This window comes from Schistocerca americana, chromosome 10 (genome assembly GCF_021461395.2).
Source record: "Schistocerca americana isolate TAMUIC-IGC-003095 chromosome 10, iqSchAmer2.1, whole genome shotgun sequence".
NCBI lineage: Eukaryota > Metazoa > Arthropoda > Insecta > Orthoptera > Acrididae > Schistocerca > Schistocerca americana.
In genome coordinates this window covers 93,384,511-93,405,792 of record NC_060128.1, presented here as the reverse complement: position 1 = coordinate 93,405,792, position 21,282 = coordinate 93,384,511, and the positions used below count along the sequence as shown (strand labels likewise).

General features: G+C 44.3%; 1 protein-coding gene across 1 annotated transcript in view; it reads left to right on the top strand.

Annotated features, from left to right (window-relative positions):
* Positions 1-17,349, top strand: part of LOC124552264 (probable cytochrome P450 304a1) — a 44,484-nt gene extending 27,135 nt beyond the window's left edge. The window contains exons 5-10 of the mRNA XM_047126544.1: positions 991-1,108; positions 1,174-1,181; positions 3,872-3,996; positions 5,696-5,813; positions 11,255-11,396; positions 17,106-17,349. Coding sequence (XP_046982500.1) covers positions 991-1,108; positions 1,174-1,181; positions 3,872-3,996; positions 5,696-5,813; positions 11,255-11,396; positions 17,106-17,281 — 687 coding nt within the window. The 3' untranslated portion in view covers positions 17,282-17,349. The remainder of the gene's footprint in view (positions 1-990; positions 1,109-1,173; positions 1,182-3,871; positions 3,997-5,695; positions 5,814-11,254; positions 11,397-17,105) is intronic.
* Positions 17,350-21,282: the final 3,933 nt, after the last annotated feature.

The following is a 21,282-nucleotide window of genomic DNA, read 5'->3' as shown; positions in this document are numbered from 1 at the left end:
CATCTGTAACAAAACTTTGGACTCCAGTTACCGGAATCGCCTTTTTTTCAGAAATACATTCGGAAAAGATAATGATTCTATGACCTTAATTAACATGAAAAGTTTAAAAGCTGTTGCGATTTGTGATTAACACAAAATTACGTTAAAGGAAAACAAAAAACAAAAAAATCTCTGCAGACCATAGAGCCTATGTAAGTGAAACAATGGGTGCCAAACTAGTTTAGACTGTTTAAAACAAATAATACATCAAACTGAAGGTGAACTAAACTAGTTTCTCTTACGAATGTTCAGCATGTGCCCACTCCATTATAGGTGGCACACATCCAGTCTAAAATCCAATTCATCCCACACTTTGGTTAATATGTCCGGTGTAGTGAAGCAATAGTGTGATGCAATTTAGATAATGGAACAGCGGAAATAAAATGTTATAATTTACTTGACATTTTGTATGATGTGAACTAATTAAATGATAGAAAGTTACAATGTTTCTCAAGAAACATTTACCTTCAGAATTATATTCGCAATCATATTTTTTTGTTTTGAAATAGAACTAATAGCACGACAACCTCTTAAAACTTTTATGATGATGTGTTGTGACAGCTAAAATTTATTTGCATCATTTATAATCATATACGAAAATATTGTCACAGGAACTCAATTCTATCGTATATTCCTTTACAAATATACATCAAGCGTTCTCAAACTAAAACGGTATCAAATGAATTGAAAAGAAAAGTGGTGGTGTCGCAAAGTTTGTGTGACAAATTTGTCTTCTCTCTTGGTCTGTTTCACTGTCACTGAGAGAATTACCGCCTTGTTCCTGAATGAGTCTTTACTTCCCCATCGATGGTCATTGTGTTGTGACAGTCATAACGTATCATTGATATTCAATGTCTGATAATTTTAAAAGTTATGCTTGAAATATCTTCCCTTCATCTTCCGTTTATCAGTTCGTGCTAGTCCAACTTATCGTTTATCTACATTTTACAGAAAGTCATCCAAGAACACGAGAAGACATACTCTGATGACCACATGAGGGACTTCATCGACAGATACCTCAAGGAGATAAAGGAGAGACAGAAGACAGGCGAACCCAGCACTTACTCCAGTAAGTAAACCAAAACTTAGTGATACACCACTAAACTACAGCTAAGAAGTGTATTGTATTTGTAGCCATTATGGTCAGAGGAACAGCAACCTCAAAAATCCTCACGAACAAATGGTAAGTATATGTATACTTTATTAATGCAATATGGAGGTAAGTTTCTGTTATACAGTATACAAGTAAATTTTTAGCAGTTGTTTTCGAAAAATAAGTCCATTTACTATTCTAGTGGCAGGAAAACACTGAAATTGTAGTTCTTGTTGAGACAATGCGTTTCCTAGCTTTGGAGCTGACATCACGCTGACAGCCAGAAGAATCCTGTCAGTTACCCGTCAAGAGGGATACTGGTTAGCAGCGTCTTTGAGAAACTGTAAGACGGCTGAGGTGAATAAATTGAGTCACTCAGTCATAGGATCGGAAAGATGGTGTCCAATTTAGTGCGAATTTTTTCATATTTCTCACATCACTGAGGAGCAGAAAGAAAATACTTACGTAATTTTCAGTACTAGCTGTTCATTATTAAAAACACACTGGGCAACAGAATTCAGCCGAAATTGCTACAAAAGTAGCTACTTATTTTCGCCTGCCTTGTTAACAAATTTTTTCTTTCAGCGAAGCGTGATCTGTGACGAATGTTGAGTAACACGCAAATATATTTTACACAAATATATTTTACAGACATTTTAAAGTTAGCTTCTTTTGCCGGAACGCAGCGGAGTTCGCACAATGTCATCTTACAAACATGTCAATTCAGTTGCACTTGTGACAGAAACCTGAAAAGCACCATATTAGATAAGAAAGTTACACGTGTTAACTTAATGGAAAAATTATCTCCGTCTTACATGCAACACTTTGCGAAAAACTCGTTTCAAATTCTTGAACCATTTAGGAGATACAATGGATGTCAGTAATATTTTCATTTTCACTTATCGTTAGCGTGCGTGAGAGCAGAAGTGAACCCACTACATACAATTCTTTTTTTAAGACTGGACTTACATATAGATCTCCCCACAAGTTTAAAGAAAACTTCAACACTTTAGCTTAATTTCATATGCAGCAAAGTAAGACTTAACATGCACCAATTGTAAACTCATGGTGACTCCTATTTTTTATTGTAATCAATTCTAACTACACACTAAGACCACTAACGAAATGATACACTTCACCATGAAGCTGACGAATGATGCTACAACATTTAAAATTTTCAGATTTTTGCACTTTAAAATCGTGTGAGAAAAACTGCAAAGCAGTCGCAGTATCTGCGACGCTCTATTTACAATGGCACTGCTCCACCTCCATTATTCCCTGTGTGAGCTTTAGACATATACACTGAAGCGCCAAAGAAACTGGTATAGGCGTGCGTACTCAAATGCAGAGATATGTAAACAGGCAGAATACGGCACTGTGGTTGGCCACGCCTAAATAAGACTAACTCTCTGGCGCAGTTGTTAGATCGATTAGTGCTGCTACAATGGCAGGTTATCAAGTGTTATGCGAGTTTGAACGTGGTGTTACAGTCGGTGCACGAGTGATGGGACACACATCTCCGAGGTAGCGATGAAGTTGGGATTTTCCCGTACGATCATTTCACGAGTGTACCATGAATATCAGGAATCCGGTAAAACATCAAATCTCCAACATCGCAGCAGCCGGAAAAAGATGCTACAAGAATGGAACCAATGAGGAGTGAAGAGAATCGTTCAACGTGACAGAAGTGCAAGCCTTCCGTAAATTGCGGCACATTTCTATACTGGACCATCAAAAAGTGTCAACGTACGAACCATTCAAAGAAACATCATCGATATGAGCTTTCGAAGGTGACGGTCCGCTCGTGTATCCCTGATGACCGCCCGACACAAAGACTTACACGTCATCTGGGTCCGTCAACACCGACTGTTGATGACTTCAAGCATGTTGCCTGGTAGGACGAGTCTCATTTCAAATTGTATCGAGCGGATGGACGTGTATGGATACGGAGACAACCTCATGAATCCGTGGATCCTGCATGTCGCAGGGGACTGTTGAAGCTGGTGGAGGCTCTGTAATAGTGTGGGGCATGTGCACTTGGTGTGATATGGGACCCCTGATACGTCTGGATCCGACTCTGACAGGTGACACGTACGTAAGGATCCTGTCTGATCACCTGCATGCATTCACGTTGTCCATTGAGACGGACTTGGGCAATTCGGGCAGGACAACGCGACACCCCACACATCCAGAATTGCTAGAGAGTGGCTCCAGGAACACTCTTCTGAGTTTAAACACTTGCACTGGCCACCAGACTCCCCAGTCACGAACATTATTGAGCATATCCTGGGATGCCTTGCAAAGTGCTGTTCAGAAGAGATCTCCTCTCCCTCATACTCTTACTGATTCATGGAGAGCCCTGCAGGATTCATGGTGCAAGTTCCCTCGAGCACTACTTCAGGCATTCGTCGAGCCCATGCCACGTCGAGTTGCGTCGCTTCTTCGTGCTCGCAGGGACCCTAGACGATTTTAGGCAGCTGTATCAATTTCTTTGGCTCTTCAGTGTGTAACAGAACTAGACAGCGCAGTAGCCCAGCACACAGACTACTTTTTTCTTTGTGTTACAAGACTTACAGTATCTATGCTAGCTTGCGGAGTCCAGATCGACATCACTGTTTGGTGAGGACACAAAACTACAAGTAGTTATGACTGCTGTACTGGTGGAGGTGTGTGGTTAACCATCTGCCCGTGTCGTGTTTGCAGCCGACCAGCTGGCCGTCGTGATGTTCGATGGTGCAGTCCACAGTGCTGAGCTGGGCCCTCATGTACGTTGCCTACTTCCCCGAGGTGCAGAAGCGGGTGCAGCAGGAGCTCGACTCCGTCATCGGGCCTTCCAGGCTGCCCAACCTCAACGACCGCCCAAAGTGAGTCCCTCGCTAAACTCTTCTCCGGACAACCCTCTGACTATAGCTCAAAGTGGATCAAACCATCCTGTTGTCCAAATTAGTGGAGTGTTCTTGTAACCAACTCACCTGATGATGCCTTAACACATTTGTTTTTGCACTCTTCATCAATTTTGCCAGTTTATTTTTCTCTGTGCTGATCTGTTTCCTAAATCATTCTTCCATCATACGAATATTGTATGGAAGAAAACAGAATCCCTTCACTTTACCTACATCGTGGTTCTCTAGCTTATCGTGAATCTGATTGGGGTTCACCATTACTTTCGCTTTTACTGTTTACTGTCACTCAGTACTATGTGTTCATTAAACTGTTCATTTATTCAACAGGTCTTGTGCATTCTTGTTCCATTTTAATGAGCGCTGTAATGTCATCAGTCAGTCTTGTGACTGACCTCTTGTAGTCCAAAGTTCTAGTTTCCACCTCTCCTTGTTCGATGTATAGACTGAAGAGCAGCGGCAAAATCCTGCATCCCTGCACATCACCCTTTTTCACCGAATCACTTCATTCACGGTCTTGCATTCTTATTGTTCTCCCTTAATTCTTGTAAATATTGGATATTACTTGCTTTTTCCTTCAACTAACATACATTTTTCTAAATTCAAACCTCTTGCACCATTTTACATTGTGGAATGGTTTTCTCTGTATCAACAAATCCTAGGAGTGCTCCCATAAATACGAGCAATGTCAGAATTGCCCCTCTGGCTCTGGTGCATTTATCCCCCTCCTCCACTCAAAGCCGAACTGTAACTCATACATATGTATCATATATATATGAACTTACTGTAAGTATTACCAAGTTGGCTAGAGCAGTGGTTAGTACAATGGACTCGTATTCGGGAGGCCATCTGTTCAAACCCGTGTCTGGACATCCTGGTTTAGGTTTTTGGTGATTTCCCTAAATCGCTTAAGGCAGATGCTGGGATGGTTCCTTCTCTGTTTTTCCTTAATCCTAGCTTGGGCTCTGTCTCTGATGACCTCGTTGTCGACACGACTTTAAACCCTAATCTCCTCCTCCTCCTCCACTGTAGGCATTCCATTGTTAAGCTTTCAGGGCTACACTTTCCAACCCTTACAGCCCACCCCTCATTTCTCCCACAAACTGCGGTGCTAGAGGTGTTTCATCAGCATGGTAAGTGTCATCTGATGGTAAATCACAAATGTATCAGAGTCACACATGTAACAAACCAAGATGAAGTTGCTGAAGGTGTTCAACACCTATGTTGGAAAAGACATAGACATGTATTTTCATTTTTGGAGATAGAGATTTGTGATATTCTTCGCATTTCCGGTTTTTCTAATTTGCTACGCCTTTGTTTTGTAAGGAACTTATTTGTTCAAAACGCTTTCATTCCTGTCCTCAGAACTCAAGGAAAGATCAGGAATGCTGCAGTCCGGAACCGCGGGACTTCTACGGCCGCAGGTTCGAATCCTGCCTCGGGCATGGGTGTGTGTGATGTCCTTAGGTTAGTTAGGTTTAAGTAGTTCTAAGTTCTAGGGGACTTATGACCTAAGATGTTGAGTCCCATAGTGCTCAGAGCCATTTGAATCATTTTTGATCAGGAATGAAACGTTTCTGCTACGTGAGAAAGCTTTTGGTGATTGATTGGAGAGGTGGGCTTCCACGATGCTTTGCTCTGAATATGCCACTGTCTTCCACAGCTTGCCCTACACGGAGGCGACGTTACGCGAGACGATGCGGTTCCAGACGCTGCTGCCGATCGGAATTCCGCACATGGCGCTGGACGACGCCAAAGTCAAGGGCTACAACATACCCAAGGTCAGTCCTAGTCACTACTCGCGGATCAGTGATAGGGTGTATGACTGCAGAAAGGAAGTACGTGGGGGGAGCTTACAAACTGAGATCAATGCATTACTTCAAGAACAGCCACGAGGTGGAGACAAAACTTGCTGATAACATGCAGCGGTGAAACAGGTACGGGGTGGCAATTATTGAACTATCCAAAAAGAAAAGAAAAAAAAAACGTAAACTAGCTACAGACTACAGCGTGCTTACACACTATTCAAAAAGTAAATGTCACTGCAGATATTTGGATTTAGGTTATGACATGTTCGATATGCCTGTCATCATAGGCGATGATGTGATGCAGACAAACAGCGAAATTCTGCATGACCCGCTGAAATGTCGGAACATCGATGCTGTCGATGACCTCCTGAATGGCTGTTTTCAGCTCAGCAATGGTTTTGGGGTTCTGTACACCCTGTCTTTAATAGGCCCACACAAAAAGAAGGAGCATGTGTTCAGATCTGGAGAATATGGAGGCCAATCGACGCCCATGCCAGTGGCCTCTGGGTCCTCAAAGTGCTCCTCCAAGACGTCAAACACTCTCTTCTTTCAGATGAAGTCGAGCTCCATCTTGCACGAACCACATCTGGTCGAAATAAGGATCACTTTGCATAATAGGGAAGAAATCACCTTCCAAACCCTTCACGTACCATTCGGTGGCCACTGTGCGATCAAGGAATATCGCACCAATATTGCATGACTGGACACTGTACATCACTGAGTCAGTCACTGAGTGTAAAGAGACTCCTCGACCGCGAAATGCGGATTCTTAGTCCCTCAAATATGCTCAGACATGCTGTACTGTCACTTTTCATGTGCAAATGGACGACAACGGCAAGGTGTGTGTGCATGTGCATACCAATTCCCATTATACCCCTTGGGCAACCGTACAGTTGAACGTCCTAACGCAAACCATTCAGGAGTTATGACTATTTCATTTCATATAGTTCAATAATTGTCTTCCTATATGTGAAGTGGGCATAGAATAAATTCGAAGTGATAGACAATGTAGCATATAACAACAGCAATCAAAGATGTGTGAATGGATTTGAATCTCCACACCAGGCTGTTCAAGTATCTACATCTACATCTACATCCATAATCCGCAAGCTACCTGACGGTGTGTGGCGGAGGGTACCTTGCGTACCTCTATCGGTTCTCCCTTCTATTCCAGTCTCGTATTGTTCGTGGAAAGAAGGATTGTCGGTATGCGCCTGTGTGGGCTCTAATCTCTCTGACTTTATCCTCATGGTCTCTTCGCAAGATATACGTAGGAGGGAGCAATATACTGCTTGACTTTTCGGTGAAGATATGTTCTCGAAGCTTAAACAGAAGCCCGTACCGAGCTACTGAGCGTCTCTCCTGCAGAGTCTTCCACTGGAGTTTATCTATCATCTCCGTAACGCTTGCACGATTACTAAATGATCCTGTAACGATGCGCGCTGCTCTCCGTTGGATCTTCTCTATCTCTTCTATGAACCCTATCTGGTTCGGATCCCACACTGGTGAGCAGTATTCAAATAGTGGGCGAACAAGCGTACTGTAACCTACTTCCTTTGTTTTCGTATTGCCTTTCCTTAGGATTCTTCTAATGAATCTCAGTCTGGCATCTGCTTTACCAACGATCAACTTTATATGATCATTCCATTTTACATCACTCCTAATGCGTACTCCCAGATAATTTATGGTATTAACTGCTTCCAGTTGCTGACCTGCTATATTGTACCTAAATGATAAGGGATCTATCTTTCCGTGTATTCGCAGCACATTACAGTTGTCTACATTGAGATTCAATTGCCATTCCCTGCACCATGCGTCAATTCGCTGCAGATCCTCCTGCATTTCAGTACAATTTTCCATTGTTACAACCTCTCGATATACCATAGCATCATCCGCAAAAAGCCTCAGTGAACTTGCGATGTCATCCACAAGGATGGCTGAATGGGCACAGATAGAAGGCAGGTAGGAATGGGGAAAAGGATGACACATGGGGCGATACTGCAGCTGGGCCGTAGCATAGTCCACTGGCCAAGCTTAGGGGATTAGAGATGACCAAGCAGGTCACACATGCTCACAACACATGCAAACTGGCTGCCTTGCGGGTTGCCTACACCACGCACCACAGTCAGCGGAAGAACTGCACGGCGCTCGGGCACACGTGCTCAGTGGTGCAGCCTCGCAACAGACCGCTCGACAAGAACAGCTCTGCCTGATCAACAGAATACGAAGTTAAAAACGTCGAGAAACATAACACGCAACTTCAGAATTTTCTCAACATTCTTCCAAACGTATGAAGGGAACTTTATGTTTTGACAGTTTCGTTATGGCCAAGAGAAGCCCAGTGTTGTATTACTACACAACAATGGATTTCAACCCGAGAGGGAAGTTTATTTAATTCAGAGTGACATTTGGAGAGAAGAGCAGCCTACATTTATCTAATCAGTATTGTATGCCAAATCGAGACTCGAACCTGGACCTTGATTTTCATGGACAATGAACCTACCAACTGAGCAGTCAGGCTGTGACTCACAACCCACTCTCATATTCACTTCCACCAGTAACTGACCCCTACTTTCTGAACTCCAGAGACGGTTATTCTATGAGCGGACACTGAATACCTTGTGGGATTAGCATTCTAGAGACAATTACTTATCCACAGCACATGGGAACGTTTCCAGGACGAATCGTCCACACTACAGTGAAATGTTCGGTGTTTTTTAAACTCCCTTACACATTAAACTTGCAACCCCTAGGTTGCAGCAACACCTTTCCCCCTCAATATTCTTTCTTTCAGTAGAGTTATTTTCACTTGATATGCAGGAGAACTGCTGTAAGGTTTGCAGAGTAGGAGAAAAGGGGATGCCGGAAGTGTACCTGTCAGTGCGGGTTGTGAGTCATGCTCGGATAGCTGAGTAGGTAAGAGCCAATGGAAGGTCTTGAGTCGGAGTCCGTGTGCAGCACAGAACAGCCTGCTGGGAAGATTCAAATCAGCACACCCTTCATTAGGTTCAGAAACGTTTATCTATTATCATATTTTCTGTCTGGGTCAAGCCACTTCTAAGAAACTAGATCATCCAGTGGATATGTGAGAAAGATGGGGAAACACCGAAGGAATCCCAGGTGGTGTGCCGCCGAAAGCGAGACGGAAAGTGTAGAGATATGCAACAGGGGGCGGGAGGGGGGTGGGTGAGGGGGGGGGGGGGGCTCCCTGACAAAAAAATGTGAATTCATAACAAAAAAATCCAAAGCTCTGTAATCTGTGCCAGTATGCCAGTCACATGTAAATGTGAGATATCCAAAGTTACTTACTGTTATCGCATCTTAAAAACCTCCTGAACTAAGGATACTCATCGAGTTAGTTTTTACTGTGAAACGTAGTAAGATGGTTAATATACATTAATTTTTTGTAACAGCACGTTGACTGTCCCAAACATATTAGTTTCAAAATTATGCAGATGAATCACGAATCTGAGCCAAGTACTTTTAGATGAGAGACTGGCGGTCGAAAATGAATATTGAAATATTTCATTGACACAAATTCCTTATGTCTCACATCAACATAACAGCACACCCTTCATTACGTTCAGATACGTTATTTCTATTATCATATTTTCGGTCTGGGTCAATCCGCTGTTAAGGAACGAGATCATCCAGTTGATATGTGAGAAATATGGGGAAACACTGAAGAAATCCAAGATGGTGTGCCGAAAGCTAGACGGAAAGTGTTGAGACATGCAACACACTCCGCCCCCCCCCCCCCTCCCAGACAAAAATATGTGAAAACATAACAAAAAAATGCAAAGCTCTGTAATCTGTCCCACTATGCCAGTAAAATGTAAATGTGAGAAATTCAAAGTTACTGTGTAGTTGCTTACCATTAGCGCATCTTAAAAACCTCCTGAACTAAGTATACCCATCGAGTTAGTTTTTACTGTGAAAAGTATTAAGATGGTTAAAATACATTAATTTCTTGTAACAGTACGTTGACTGTCTCAAACATATTAGTTTCAAAATTATGCAGATGAATCGCGTATCTGAGCCAAATATTGAAATATTTCATTGACACAAATTCCTGATGTCTTACATCAACAACTTCAACTCACAGTACTTTTTCAAAGTCTCTGCTGCGTGAAAACATTAATTACAACATTACTAGCGATCGGTTCAATTCCGAAAATTCTGAAGGTATGTGGGATGAAATATAGGGACCGAAAATTTATTTGCATCTTGTACACCGACCAAACTGTAGATGTAAGAGTTGAAGGGCACGGAAAGGAAGCAGTAGTTCAGAAGTAAGTGAGATAGGGTTGTGGGCTACATCCAATGTTATTCAGTTTGTACACTCAAATAAACAGTTAAGGAAACCGTGGAGAAATTTGGAGAAGAAATTATGGTTCAAAGAGAAGAAATAAAAAGATTTGACGTTTGCCAATGGCAATGTAATTCTGTCAAAGACAGCAAAGGATGTGAGAGGTTATAAGATGAATAACTAAAAGTGAAGCAAAGGTAGTCGAATTGAATCAAGCGATGTGAAGGGAATTAGAGTAGGAAACGAGACTTTCAAAGTAGTTAATGGGTTTTGCTAGTTAGTCAGCAAAATTACTGATGAGGGCTGAAGTAGAGAGTATATAAAATGCAGGCTGGTAATACCAAGAAAATCATATCTCCAAAAGGGGAATTTATTAACATCTGATATCAGTTTAAATGTTAAGAAGTCTTTTCTGATAGTATTTGCTGCAGGGTAGCCATGCACAGAAGTGAACTGCGGTAAATAAGCAGTTCAGACAAGACGAGAACAGAAGCTTTTGTAGTGTGGTGCCACAGAAGAATGCTGAAGATTAGATGGGTAGATCGAGTAAATAATAGGGAGTTACAGGACAAAATTGGGGAAAAAAGAAATTTATGGGCATTTTGACTAAAAGACGGAATCGATTGTCAGAACACATCGTCAGGCTTCGGAGATTAGTCTGATAATGCAGTGAATTGTGTGTGTGTGTGTGTGTGTGTGTGTGTGTGTGTGTTGAAGTGGGGGGAGTGGGAGGGAGGACTTACGTTTGAAGGGGGAGGCGTGAAGACTGTATGGAGACTCAAACGAATGTAGGTCGCAATAGGTATGCAGAGATGAAGAGGCTTGCACAGGATTGATTAGCATGCATTACAGCATTAAACCAGTCTTAGGACGGAAACCGGAACATAAACGTCAATTCCGAGGAAACTAACTGCGTCATGTAATCGTCAGATATTACTAGCTTAACAAAGAAATGGTGTCACTAAAAGGATGGCAAGACGATGGTAAGAACTTTTATTTCATAACAAAACATGTTTTCTTCAAATTGCCAAGTCTCTCAATGTTGGTATTTTTAAGTGGTAACCCTGGGTAATGCAATAAATGACAGAGTAGTTCTGTGTTACAGGGAACTGTAGTGGTGACCAACCTGTGGAGCATGCACATGGACAAGGACGTGTGGGGAGACCCAGATAGGTTCAGGCCAGACAGGTTCCTTGGCCCAGATGGGAAGATCACCAACAAGGACTACACTCTGCCATTTAGCACTGGTACGTACTCCTTCTTCCAGTATTTCCAATTTTGGAGCTACGATATCATATAAACAGACTACTTCGTCAATGCGGCAACCATAGATACGAGGTGCATTAAAGTTCTAAGGCCTCTGATTTTTTTTTCTAATTAACTACTCACCCGAAATCGATGAAACTGGCGTTACTTCTCGACGTAATCGCCCTGCAGACGTACACATTTTTCACAACGCTGACGCCATGATTCCATGGCAGCGGGGAAGGCTTCTTTAGGAGTCTGTTTTGACCACTCGAAAATCGCCGAGGCAATAGCAGCACGGCTGGTGAATGTGCGGCCACAGAGAGTGTCTTTCATTGTTGGAAAAAGCCAAAAGTCACTAGGAGCCAGGTCAGGTGAGTAGGGAGCATGAGGAATCACTTCAAAGCTGTTATCACGAAGAAACTGTTGCGTAACGTTAGCTCCATGTGCAGCTGCGTTGTCTTGGTGAAACAGCACATGCGCAGCCCTTCCTGGACGTTTTTGTTGGAGTGCAGGAAGGACTTTGTTCTTCAAAACATTTTCGTAGGATGCACCTGTTACCGTACTGCCCTTTGGAACGCAATGGGTAAGGATTACGCCCTCGTTGTCCCAGAACATGGACACCATCATTTTTTGAGCACTGGCAGTTACCCGAAATTATTTTGGTGGCGGTGAATCTGTGTGCTTCCATTGAGCTGACTGGCGCTTTGTTTCTGGATTGAAAAATGGCATCCACGTCTCATCCATTGTCACAACCGACGAAAAGAAAGTCCCATTCGTGCTGTCGTTGTGCGTCAACATTGCTCGGCAACGTGCCACACGGGCAGCCGTGTGGTCGTCCGTCAGCATTCGTGGCACCCACCTGGATGACATTTTTCGCATTTTCAGGTCGTCATGCAGGATTGTGTGCACAGAAATGCCAACTCTGGAGGCGATCTGTTCAACAGTCATTCGGCGATCCCCCAAAACAATTCTCTCCACTTTCTCGATCGTGTCGTCAGACCGGCTTGTGCGAGCCCGAGGTTGTTTCGGTTTGTTGTCACACGATGTTCTGCCTTCATTAAACTGTCGCACCCACGAACGCACTTTCGACACATCCATAACTCCGTCACCAGATGTCTCCTTCAAATGTCGATGAATTTCAATTGGTTTCACACCACGCAAATTCAGAAAACGAATGATTGCACGTTGTTCAAGTAAGGAAAACGTCGCCATTTTAAGCTAAAACAGTTCTCATTCTCGCCGCTGGCGGTAAAATTCCATCTGCCGTACGGTGCTGCCATCTCTGGGACGTATTGACAATGAACGCGGCCTCATTTTAAAACAATGCGCATGTTTCTATCTCTTTCCAGTCCGGAGAAAAAAAAATCGGAGGCCTTAGAACTTGAATGCACATCCTACATCTAGAACCATAATCACCTGTATAAAAGTGCTTGTACTTTGTAAACATATGACATCATAGCTCCAAAACTGTCAAATTACTCTCATAATAAAAGTATTTACTGCGTTACTTCAACAAATATAGAACGACAGTAAAAATACAGCTAAGAACGATGTTATATATACATGTCAACCTATCTAGACAATATATATGTAAGTAGTAATCCATGCTCAATGTCGTACCATAACATAAATATGTATAATGAGTATGTATAATGAAAATAACGTCACCCACACTGTACTGCAGTTCATTCGATAATGGCAGTTCATCTGAAACAAACCTATAGTTAAAGATAGACAAAAATAAATGTCACACAGCAGCGATTCTCGACAGTATTTGTAAATATGTCACCTGCTGAATTATACTAAGTTGCAGGTACTGTGAAACATAGAAAATAAGATTCTGAGGTAAACCCACTCATCCTTGAAGTCTCCGCATTAGTCGAACAGTGTTCAGTGATCCGTACTTTGCTTACTGAAGACGAAAAACCGCCTAAAGTCTTTTCTCGAATGATTTTACAGTATGGTGAAAGCTATATGAGCAACGGAAACTTTTCTAAGCAAGTGGAACAGTTCAAAAACGGTCGATCCTCAGTGACTGACAGCCAGTTGTAATGTCAATTGCCTCGCCAGAAAGCTTCAATGACGACATTATTGCTAAGGACCGATGTATTACAGTTTAACGTATAGCAAAGACAGTTGCAGGAAGTGTTGGCACAGTTCATAACGCAATCTGTAACAAGCTCAAGTACAACAGAACAAGTGCAAAGTGGGTGCCGAAAGAGTTAACGCAACGACACAAGGAAACAAGATTCAGAGCGTGCACAGACTTGGAAAAACGCTATGAAAACGAAGAGGGTTTTTCTGTAAACATAATTTTCATTTGTTTGGTCCACGTTGAGGAAAAGTTCGGCAACGACGAGAAGGTAAAAGAATCTGTGGGGAAGTTGTTCAAACAACAAGACAGGGACTTCTTTGCGTCAGGTAGTACGAAAAAAATAGTTCATCGTTGGGAGAAACGTATTAATATGGGTGGGGATCATGTTTCGTACAAAAACACTGTTTTTTTCTACATCAATTGACCCCTAGTTATTGAATGTCCCTCGTACAAAGTTTTCCTTTGCTTTATATGTAGGCTTATCTTTCTAGCAGTTCTTTCGAGACTTCTAGAGTGTACTTTTTTTTGTTGTAATTATATCAATTGCAACTGCTATAGCAACCCCTGAACTGATGTGCCCAGGGCAGTTTCCCTCCTGTTGATGTCTGTACCTCTTATGACGTTTCCCAACGTTAATATTAAACACAAGGCAGGATAATGAATCTCCCCACCTTCCTCCATTTTTTGTAGTCACAGCACATCACAACATATTCTGTATCATCGACACTGGGTATTTTCCATAGTGGTTTGCACTCAGCAGTCCTCAGTAACGGTAGCAGTGGAATAATCATAACTTTAAAGCGACATCTCTTTACATGAAACTCAGCAAACAAACACCTGCTAGGGACGAGACACTTATGCCACGGTTGTCCATATTAATTTGTTATCGTCGCTTTTTGTCACACGTGCGATTACATCTCTCAGCCACTGTTTTGGGACGTCGAGAGAAAGTCACTGCACTGACATGGCTTTGTGTATACAGGGTGAGTCACCTAACATTACCGCTGGATATATTTCGTAAACCACATCAAATACTGACGAAACGATTCCACAGACCGAACGTGAGGAGAGGGGTTAGTGTAATTGGCTAATACAAACCATAAACAAATGCACGGAAATATGTTTTTTAACACAAACCTACGTTTTTTTAAATGGAACCCCGTTAGTTTTGTTAGCACATCTGAACATATAAACAAATACGTAATCAGCGCCGTTTGTTGCATTGTAAAATGTTAATTACATCCGGAGATATTGTAATCTAAAGTTGAATCTTGAGTACCACTCCTCCGCTGTTCGATCGTGTGTATCGGAGAGCACCGAATTACGTACGGATCCAAAGGGAACGGTGATGGACCTTAGGTACAGAAGAGACTGGAACAGCACATTACGTCCACATCCTAACACCTTTTTATTGATCTTTTTCACTGACGCACATGAACATTACCATGAGGGGTGAGGTACACGTACACACGTGGTTTCCGTTTTCAATTACGGAGTGGAATAGAGTGTGCCCCGACATGTCAGGCCAATAGATGTTCAATGTGGTGGCCCTTATATGCTGCACACAACTGCAATCTCTGGCGTAATGAATGTCGTACACGCCACAGTACATCTGGTGTAATGTCGCCGCAGGCTGCCACAATACGTTGTTTCATATCCTCTGGGGTTGTAGGCACATCACGGTACACATTCTCCTTTAACGTACCCCACAGAAAGACGCCGAGAGGTCTAAGATCAGGAGAACGGGCTGGCCAATTTATGCGTTCTCCACGTCCTATGAAACGCCCGTCGAACATCCTGTCAAGGGTCAGCCTAGTGTTAATTGCGGAATGTGCAGGTGCACCATCATGCTGATACCACATACGTCGACGCGTTTCCAGTGGGACATTTTCGAGCAACGTTGGCAGATCATTCTGTAGAAACGCGATGTATGTTGCAGCTGTTTGGACCCCTGCAATGAAGTGAGGACCAATGAGGTGGTCGCCAATGATTCCGCACCATACATTTACAGTCCACGGTCGCTGTCGCTCTACCTGTCTGACCCAGAGAGGATTGTCCACGGGCCAGTAACGCATGTTCCGTAGATTCACTGCCCCGTGGTTTGTGAAACCCACTGCATCGGTAAACAGGTAGAACTGCAACGCATTCTCCGTTAATGCCCATTGACAGAATTGCACTCGATGATTAAAGTCATCACCATGTAATTGCTGATGTAGCGACACATGAAAGGGGTGAAAGCGGTGACGATGCAGTATGCGCATGACACTACTTTGACTCAGTCCACCGGCTCTCGCAATGTCCCGTGTACTCATGTGTGGGTTCATGGCAACAGCAGCTAACACACCAACTGCACCCGCTTCTCCTGTGACGGGCCTGTTACGGACCCGTTTGCGTGCTACGACCATACCTGTTGCATACAGTTGGCGGTAGATGTTTTGCAAAGGGCGGCTCTTTGTACGGGTACCGTTCTGCATACACCCTGCAGGCTTCAGCTGCATTTCGTCGACACTCGCCATAGATGAGTATCTTCTCCGCCTTACACCATGGTCACAGTTCCTACAACACTACACTATCACAGACGTCTGGTAACACGGTGTACTACAGTTAGTCTGCGTGCGGAGACGAATGCAGAATAACAATAGCAGCAAGCGCTACATGCGGACACTGCGACAGCTAGACCAAACCACAACAGTGCACTACAGCCACACTCGTAAACTCGGTCGTCATCGTAAACATGTCCCTGCAGATGCTGCTCCCCGACCGTGGCCCGTGTTTGTTACAACACGCAACTGAACGTCAGAGGTTTCAAGCGTCAACTTTAGGTTACAATATCTCCGGATGTAATTAACATTTTACAATGCAAGAAACGGCACTGATTACGTATTTGTTTATATGTTCAGATGTGCTAACAAAACTAACGTGGTTACATTTTAAAAAACGTAGGTTTGTGTTAAAAAACATACTTCCGTGCATTTTTGTATGGTTTGTATTAATCAATTACACTAGCCCCTCTCCTCACGTTCGGTCTGTGGAATCGTTTCGTCAGTATTTGACGTGGCTTACGAAATATATCCAGTGATTACGTTAGGTGACTCACCCTGTATATTAAACAAATGATAGGATAATGAATCTCCCCGTCTTCCTCCATTTTTTTGTAGTCACAGCACTTCATAACATCGACATTGGGTGTTTTCCATAGTGGCTTGCACTGAGCAGTAACTTTAGAGTGACATGTCTTTGCATGAAGTTCAGCAAGCAAACACCTGCTAGGAATGAAACATTTATGCCACACTTTTCCATATTAATGTGTTATCGTCTGCCGGCCGGAGCGGCCGAGAGGTTCTAGCCGCTGCAGTCTGGAACCGCGTGACCGCTACGGTCGCAGGTTCGAATCCAGCCTCGGGAATTGATGTGTGTGATGTCCTTAGGTTATTTAGGTTCAAGTAGTTCTAGGGGACATATGACCACAGCAGTTAAGTCCAATAGTGCTCAGAGCCATTTGAACCATGTTGTTATCGTCTCTTTTTGTCACACATGTGTGATTACATCTGTTGGCTACTGTTTTGGGACGTCTAAGGAAAGTCACTGCACTGACGGGTCTTGGTGTTGGCAGGCAAGCGCGTGTGCCCCGGGGAGACGTTCGCGCGGCAGAACATGTTCCTGATGCTGGCGACGATCCTGCAGAACTTCTTCATCCGGTCGGACGGGGTGCCGCCCCCGTGCATCAGCAACATCCCGGGGGTGGTCGAGACGCCGCCCGCCCTGTGGGTCGAGTTCCAGGCCCGATAGGTGCACCCTGCACCCTGCACCAGGCTCCAGACTAACAAACAACACCGCCTGTCTCACAACACAGGCAGAAGGCGCATACGTGTTAAACATAGTGTCACTTTACAGTGAAAAAAAAACATTTTTCCATGACATCAAATATGGAAATATTAGCCTTATTGCTAGCAAACAGATTCTGTTTCTTTATTGCTTTCCTATATATAGGAGGCATGACTTTTTCAAGTATGTGTCCTTTGTTTACAAAAAAACACGTGTATTTTAAAGCATTTTATACTTGCACCAAAGCTTGTACTGTAATTTAAATTTCAATAAAATTTTTCACTTGTATGAAGGCACTTATGACTACAAACAAAGGCACCCGAAATTCTTCCTTATAGAAATCTGCGACCGTACTTCTCGAGCAGCACTGAATGACCGTTGTGAGGTTATCGTCATTTTCTTGAGATAAAACGAACACACCTTGAAGCTGCAGAAAACTCACTAGACGTGGACGAAATGCACCGTTGTGCTTCGCCGTCGACTTCCTGCACAAAATATTGGTAATGACATATGTTTTCCCCGGCCGGTGTGGCCGACCGCTTCTAGGCGCTTCAGTCTGGAACCGCGCGACCGCTACGGTTACTACCTGGCTTCCGCATGCAACATACCTATGTCACCAGTGACTACTAGTGTAGACACATACGGTTGCTGTCAACAAGTATGCACCTGAAGATGATGTTGTAACAACACCGAAACTAGTTGCCAATAAAAGCAACACCTTAATACAGCTGGAGGAATTTCGTCATTTTTTAACATACCGGGTGATCAAAAAGTCAGTATAAATTTGAAAACTGAATAAATAATGTAGATAGAGAGGTACAAAGTGACACACATGCTTGGAATGACATGGGGTTTTATTAGAACAAAAAAAAAAAATACAAAAGTTCAAAAAAATTTCCGACAGATGACGCTTCATCCGATCAGAATAGCAATAATTAGCATAACAAAGTAAGACAAAGCAAAGATGATGTTCTTTACAGGAAATGCTCAATATGCCCACCATCATTCCTCAACAATAGCTGTAGTCGAGGAATAATGTTGTGAACAGCACTGTAAAGCGTGTCCGGAGTTATGGTGAGGCATTGGCGTCGGATGTTGTCTTTGAGCATCCCTAGAGATGTCAGTCGATCACGATACAATTGCGACTTCAGGTAACCCCAGATATCGCACAGACTGAGGTCTGGGGACCTGGGAGGCCAAGCATGACGAAAGTGGCGGCTGAGCACACGATCATCACCAAACGACGCGCGCAAGAGATCTTTCACGCGTCTAGCAATACTTTTTTTGGTTGTAATAAAACCCCATCTCATTCCAAGCATGTGTGTCAATTTTTACCTCTCTATCTACATTATTCCGTGATTTATTCAGTTTTCAAATTTATACTGACTTTTTGATCACCCGGTATGTTATACTAGCTGACGTCCCAAGTCACCCGTTTCAATTACGGATACACGAAGATTTGAACAGATGGTTGCCCACTTCAGAATACGTCAAACATCAGCATTGCCGTCTCTAAACGCCCTTCTTACCAATGCACAGGTCACGCAGTTTTCCCCATAAACTTCATTTGTCTGCCGGTGATAATCTGCACTGTAACGTCTTTCGCAGAGAGAAGACGAATCACTGTACGAATTTCGTACTCAGGACGGTTTTCAATTGTTGTTGTCTTCAGTCCAGAGCCTGGTTTGGTGCAGCTCTGCATGCTACTGTATCCTGTACAAGATTCTTCATCTCCAAGTAACTGCTGCAACCTACATCCTTCTGAACCTGCTACGATTTTTACCCTCCACACAGCCCTCCAGTACTAAATTGGTGATCCCTTGAAGCCTCAGTACATATCCTACCAACCGATCCCTTCTTCTAGTTAAATTGTGCCACAAATTCCCCTTCTCCCCAATTCTGTTCAGTACCTCCTAATTAGTTAAGTGACCTGCCCATCAAATCTTCAGCATTCTTCTGTAGCACCATGTTGTGGATTGGCAAGACAGCCAATCCACTATAAGGAAGCCGAAAGGCACGCGTTTAAACTCATGCAGGCTGGCGTGAGGTCTGGAACAGGACAAGGAATTGAGACTAGCAAAAAACGTACGTATCTTCTAGAATACTTAACTTTAATCCATAACTGGTGAACATCGCTCTTGACGGTACATGTTTTACAGCATCAATAGTAACTGGTAATGGCGCCTTGCCAGGTCGTAGCAAATGACGTAGCTGAAGGCTATGCTAACTATCGTCTCGGCAAATGAGAGCGTAATTTGTCAGTGAACCATAGCTAGCAAAGTCGGCTGTACAACTGGGGCGAGTGCTAGGAAGTGTCTCTAGACCTGCCGTGTGGCGGCGCTCGGTCTGTAATCACTGATAGTGGCGACACGCGGGTCCGACGTATACTAATGGACCGCGGCCGATTTAAAGGCTACCACCTAGCAAGTGTGGTGTCTGGCGGTGGCACCACATTCCTCCCCCGCAAATCGGCGGACGGTTGTGGCATAAGGCTTCCGCCCGCCGTGGAGAGGACCCCATGTTGGCGTATGCGACGAGGTGGGGAGCCTAACAACAGGCGAGGCTGTGCCACCCGCACCCTGCCATTCGGTCCGAGGGGAGCTAGGAAACGCCTGAAAACCTAGTCCAGGGTGCACGCCAACATGCGGTGTATGCGCCCGTAGGCGGAAGACAACTGGTCACTGGAAGCGATTGGCGGCGCGTGACCCAGAGAGGCGCCCGGCGGTTGCAGCGACGCGTCCACTGCGGGCGTCGCCGGCGGGAGAACAGGCGGCGGCGGCGACGGCGGCGCGCCGCCATGGGGCAAAATGGAAGGCAGCGTCGGTAACACCTGGGGCTGAGGCGAGCCAGTAGATGGATCCCCAGGGCGCTGACCGGACGGCAACGTCGCTGAAAGCAGACGGGGAGCGGCAGATTCCGTGCGACGACAGAGGCGCAGCTGATTGAGATGCCGACGCACCTCACCAGAGGCCCCCAAAACCAAATACATAGCGCGGCCGAGGCAGCGAAGAATGCGCCCTTCGTGCCAACGCCGTGAACCTCGATAGTTGCGGTAGTAGACAACGTCGCCTGGGGCAAAAGCAGGTGTCTGCCGCTGCACAGGAACCTGATGCGGCGGATGTAGCAAAGACATCAAGGTTCGATGAGGGCGACCGTGAAGCAACTCAGCCAGCGAGCGACCATCTCGGGGCTGAGAGCGATACGAGGACAATAAGAGCAATAACGCGTCCTCCCGAGAATTAGACTCTTTCAACTTCAACATCTGTGACTTGAAAGTCCTGACCAAACGTTCAGCGGCACCGTTTGACTGTGGCGAAAACCGCGCGGATGTCAGATGTTGAATACCATTGGCCTTGCAGAATGACTGAAATTCTGTGGACATGAATTGTGGGCCATTGTCGGAAACAATAGTCTGTGGAAGACCTTCAATGCAAAAGATAGCGGATAACGCTTGGATGGTGGCAGATGACGTCGTGGAAGACATCCGGAGAACAAAAGGAAAATTACTGAATGAATCTACCACAACAAACCATAGAGCATTCCAGAATGGACCAGCAAAATCGATGTGTAAGCGTTGCCAAGGGGAAGTGGCTTTTGGCCATGCAAAGAACGTCCGCGGTGGTGCGGATTGTTGTCCGGCACACGTCATGCAAGAAGAGCACATATTCGTAATCGCGGCATCGATTCCGAACCAAGTACAGTGCTGACGAGCAAGTTGTTCCGTTCTCACTATACCCCAGTGTCCTTGGTGGAGAAGCTGTAAGACAGAGGACTGTAACGAACGTGGGACCACGGCCCTGGACTGATAATTATCTCAACGCAACAGCAAAACACCACGGCGTACAAAAAGTCTCTCCTTGTGAGCAAAAAATCGGCGAACCAACGGATCCGCGATCCGTGACTTTGACAAGGGCCATTGAGTAGCAACAAAACGCAGAACGGGAGCAAGGACAGGGTCTGCAGCT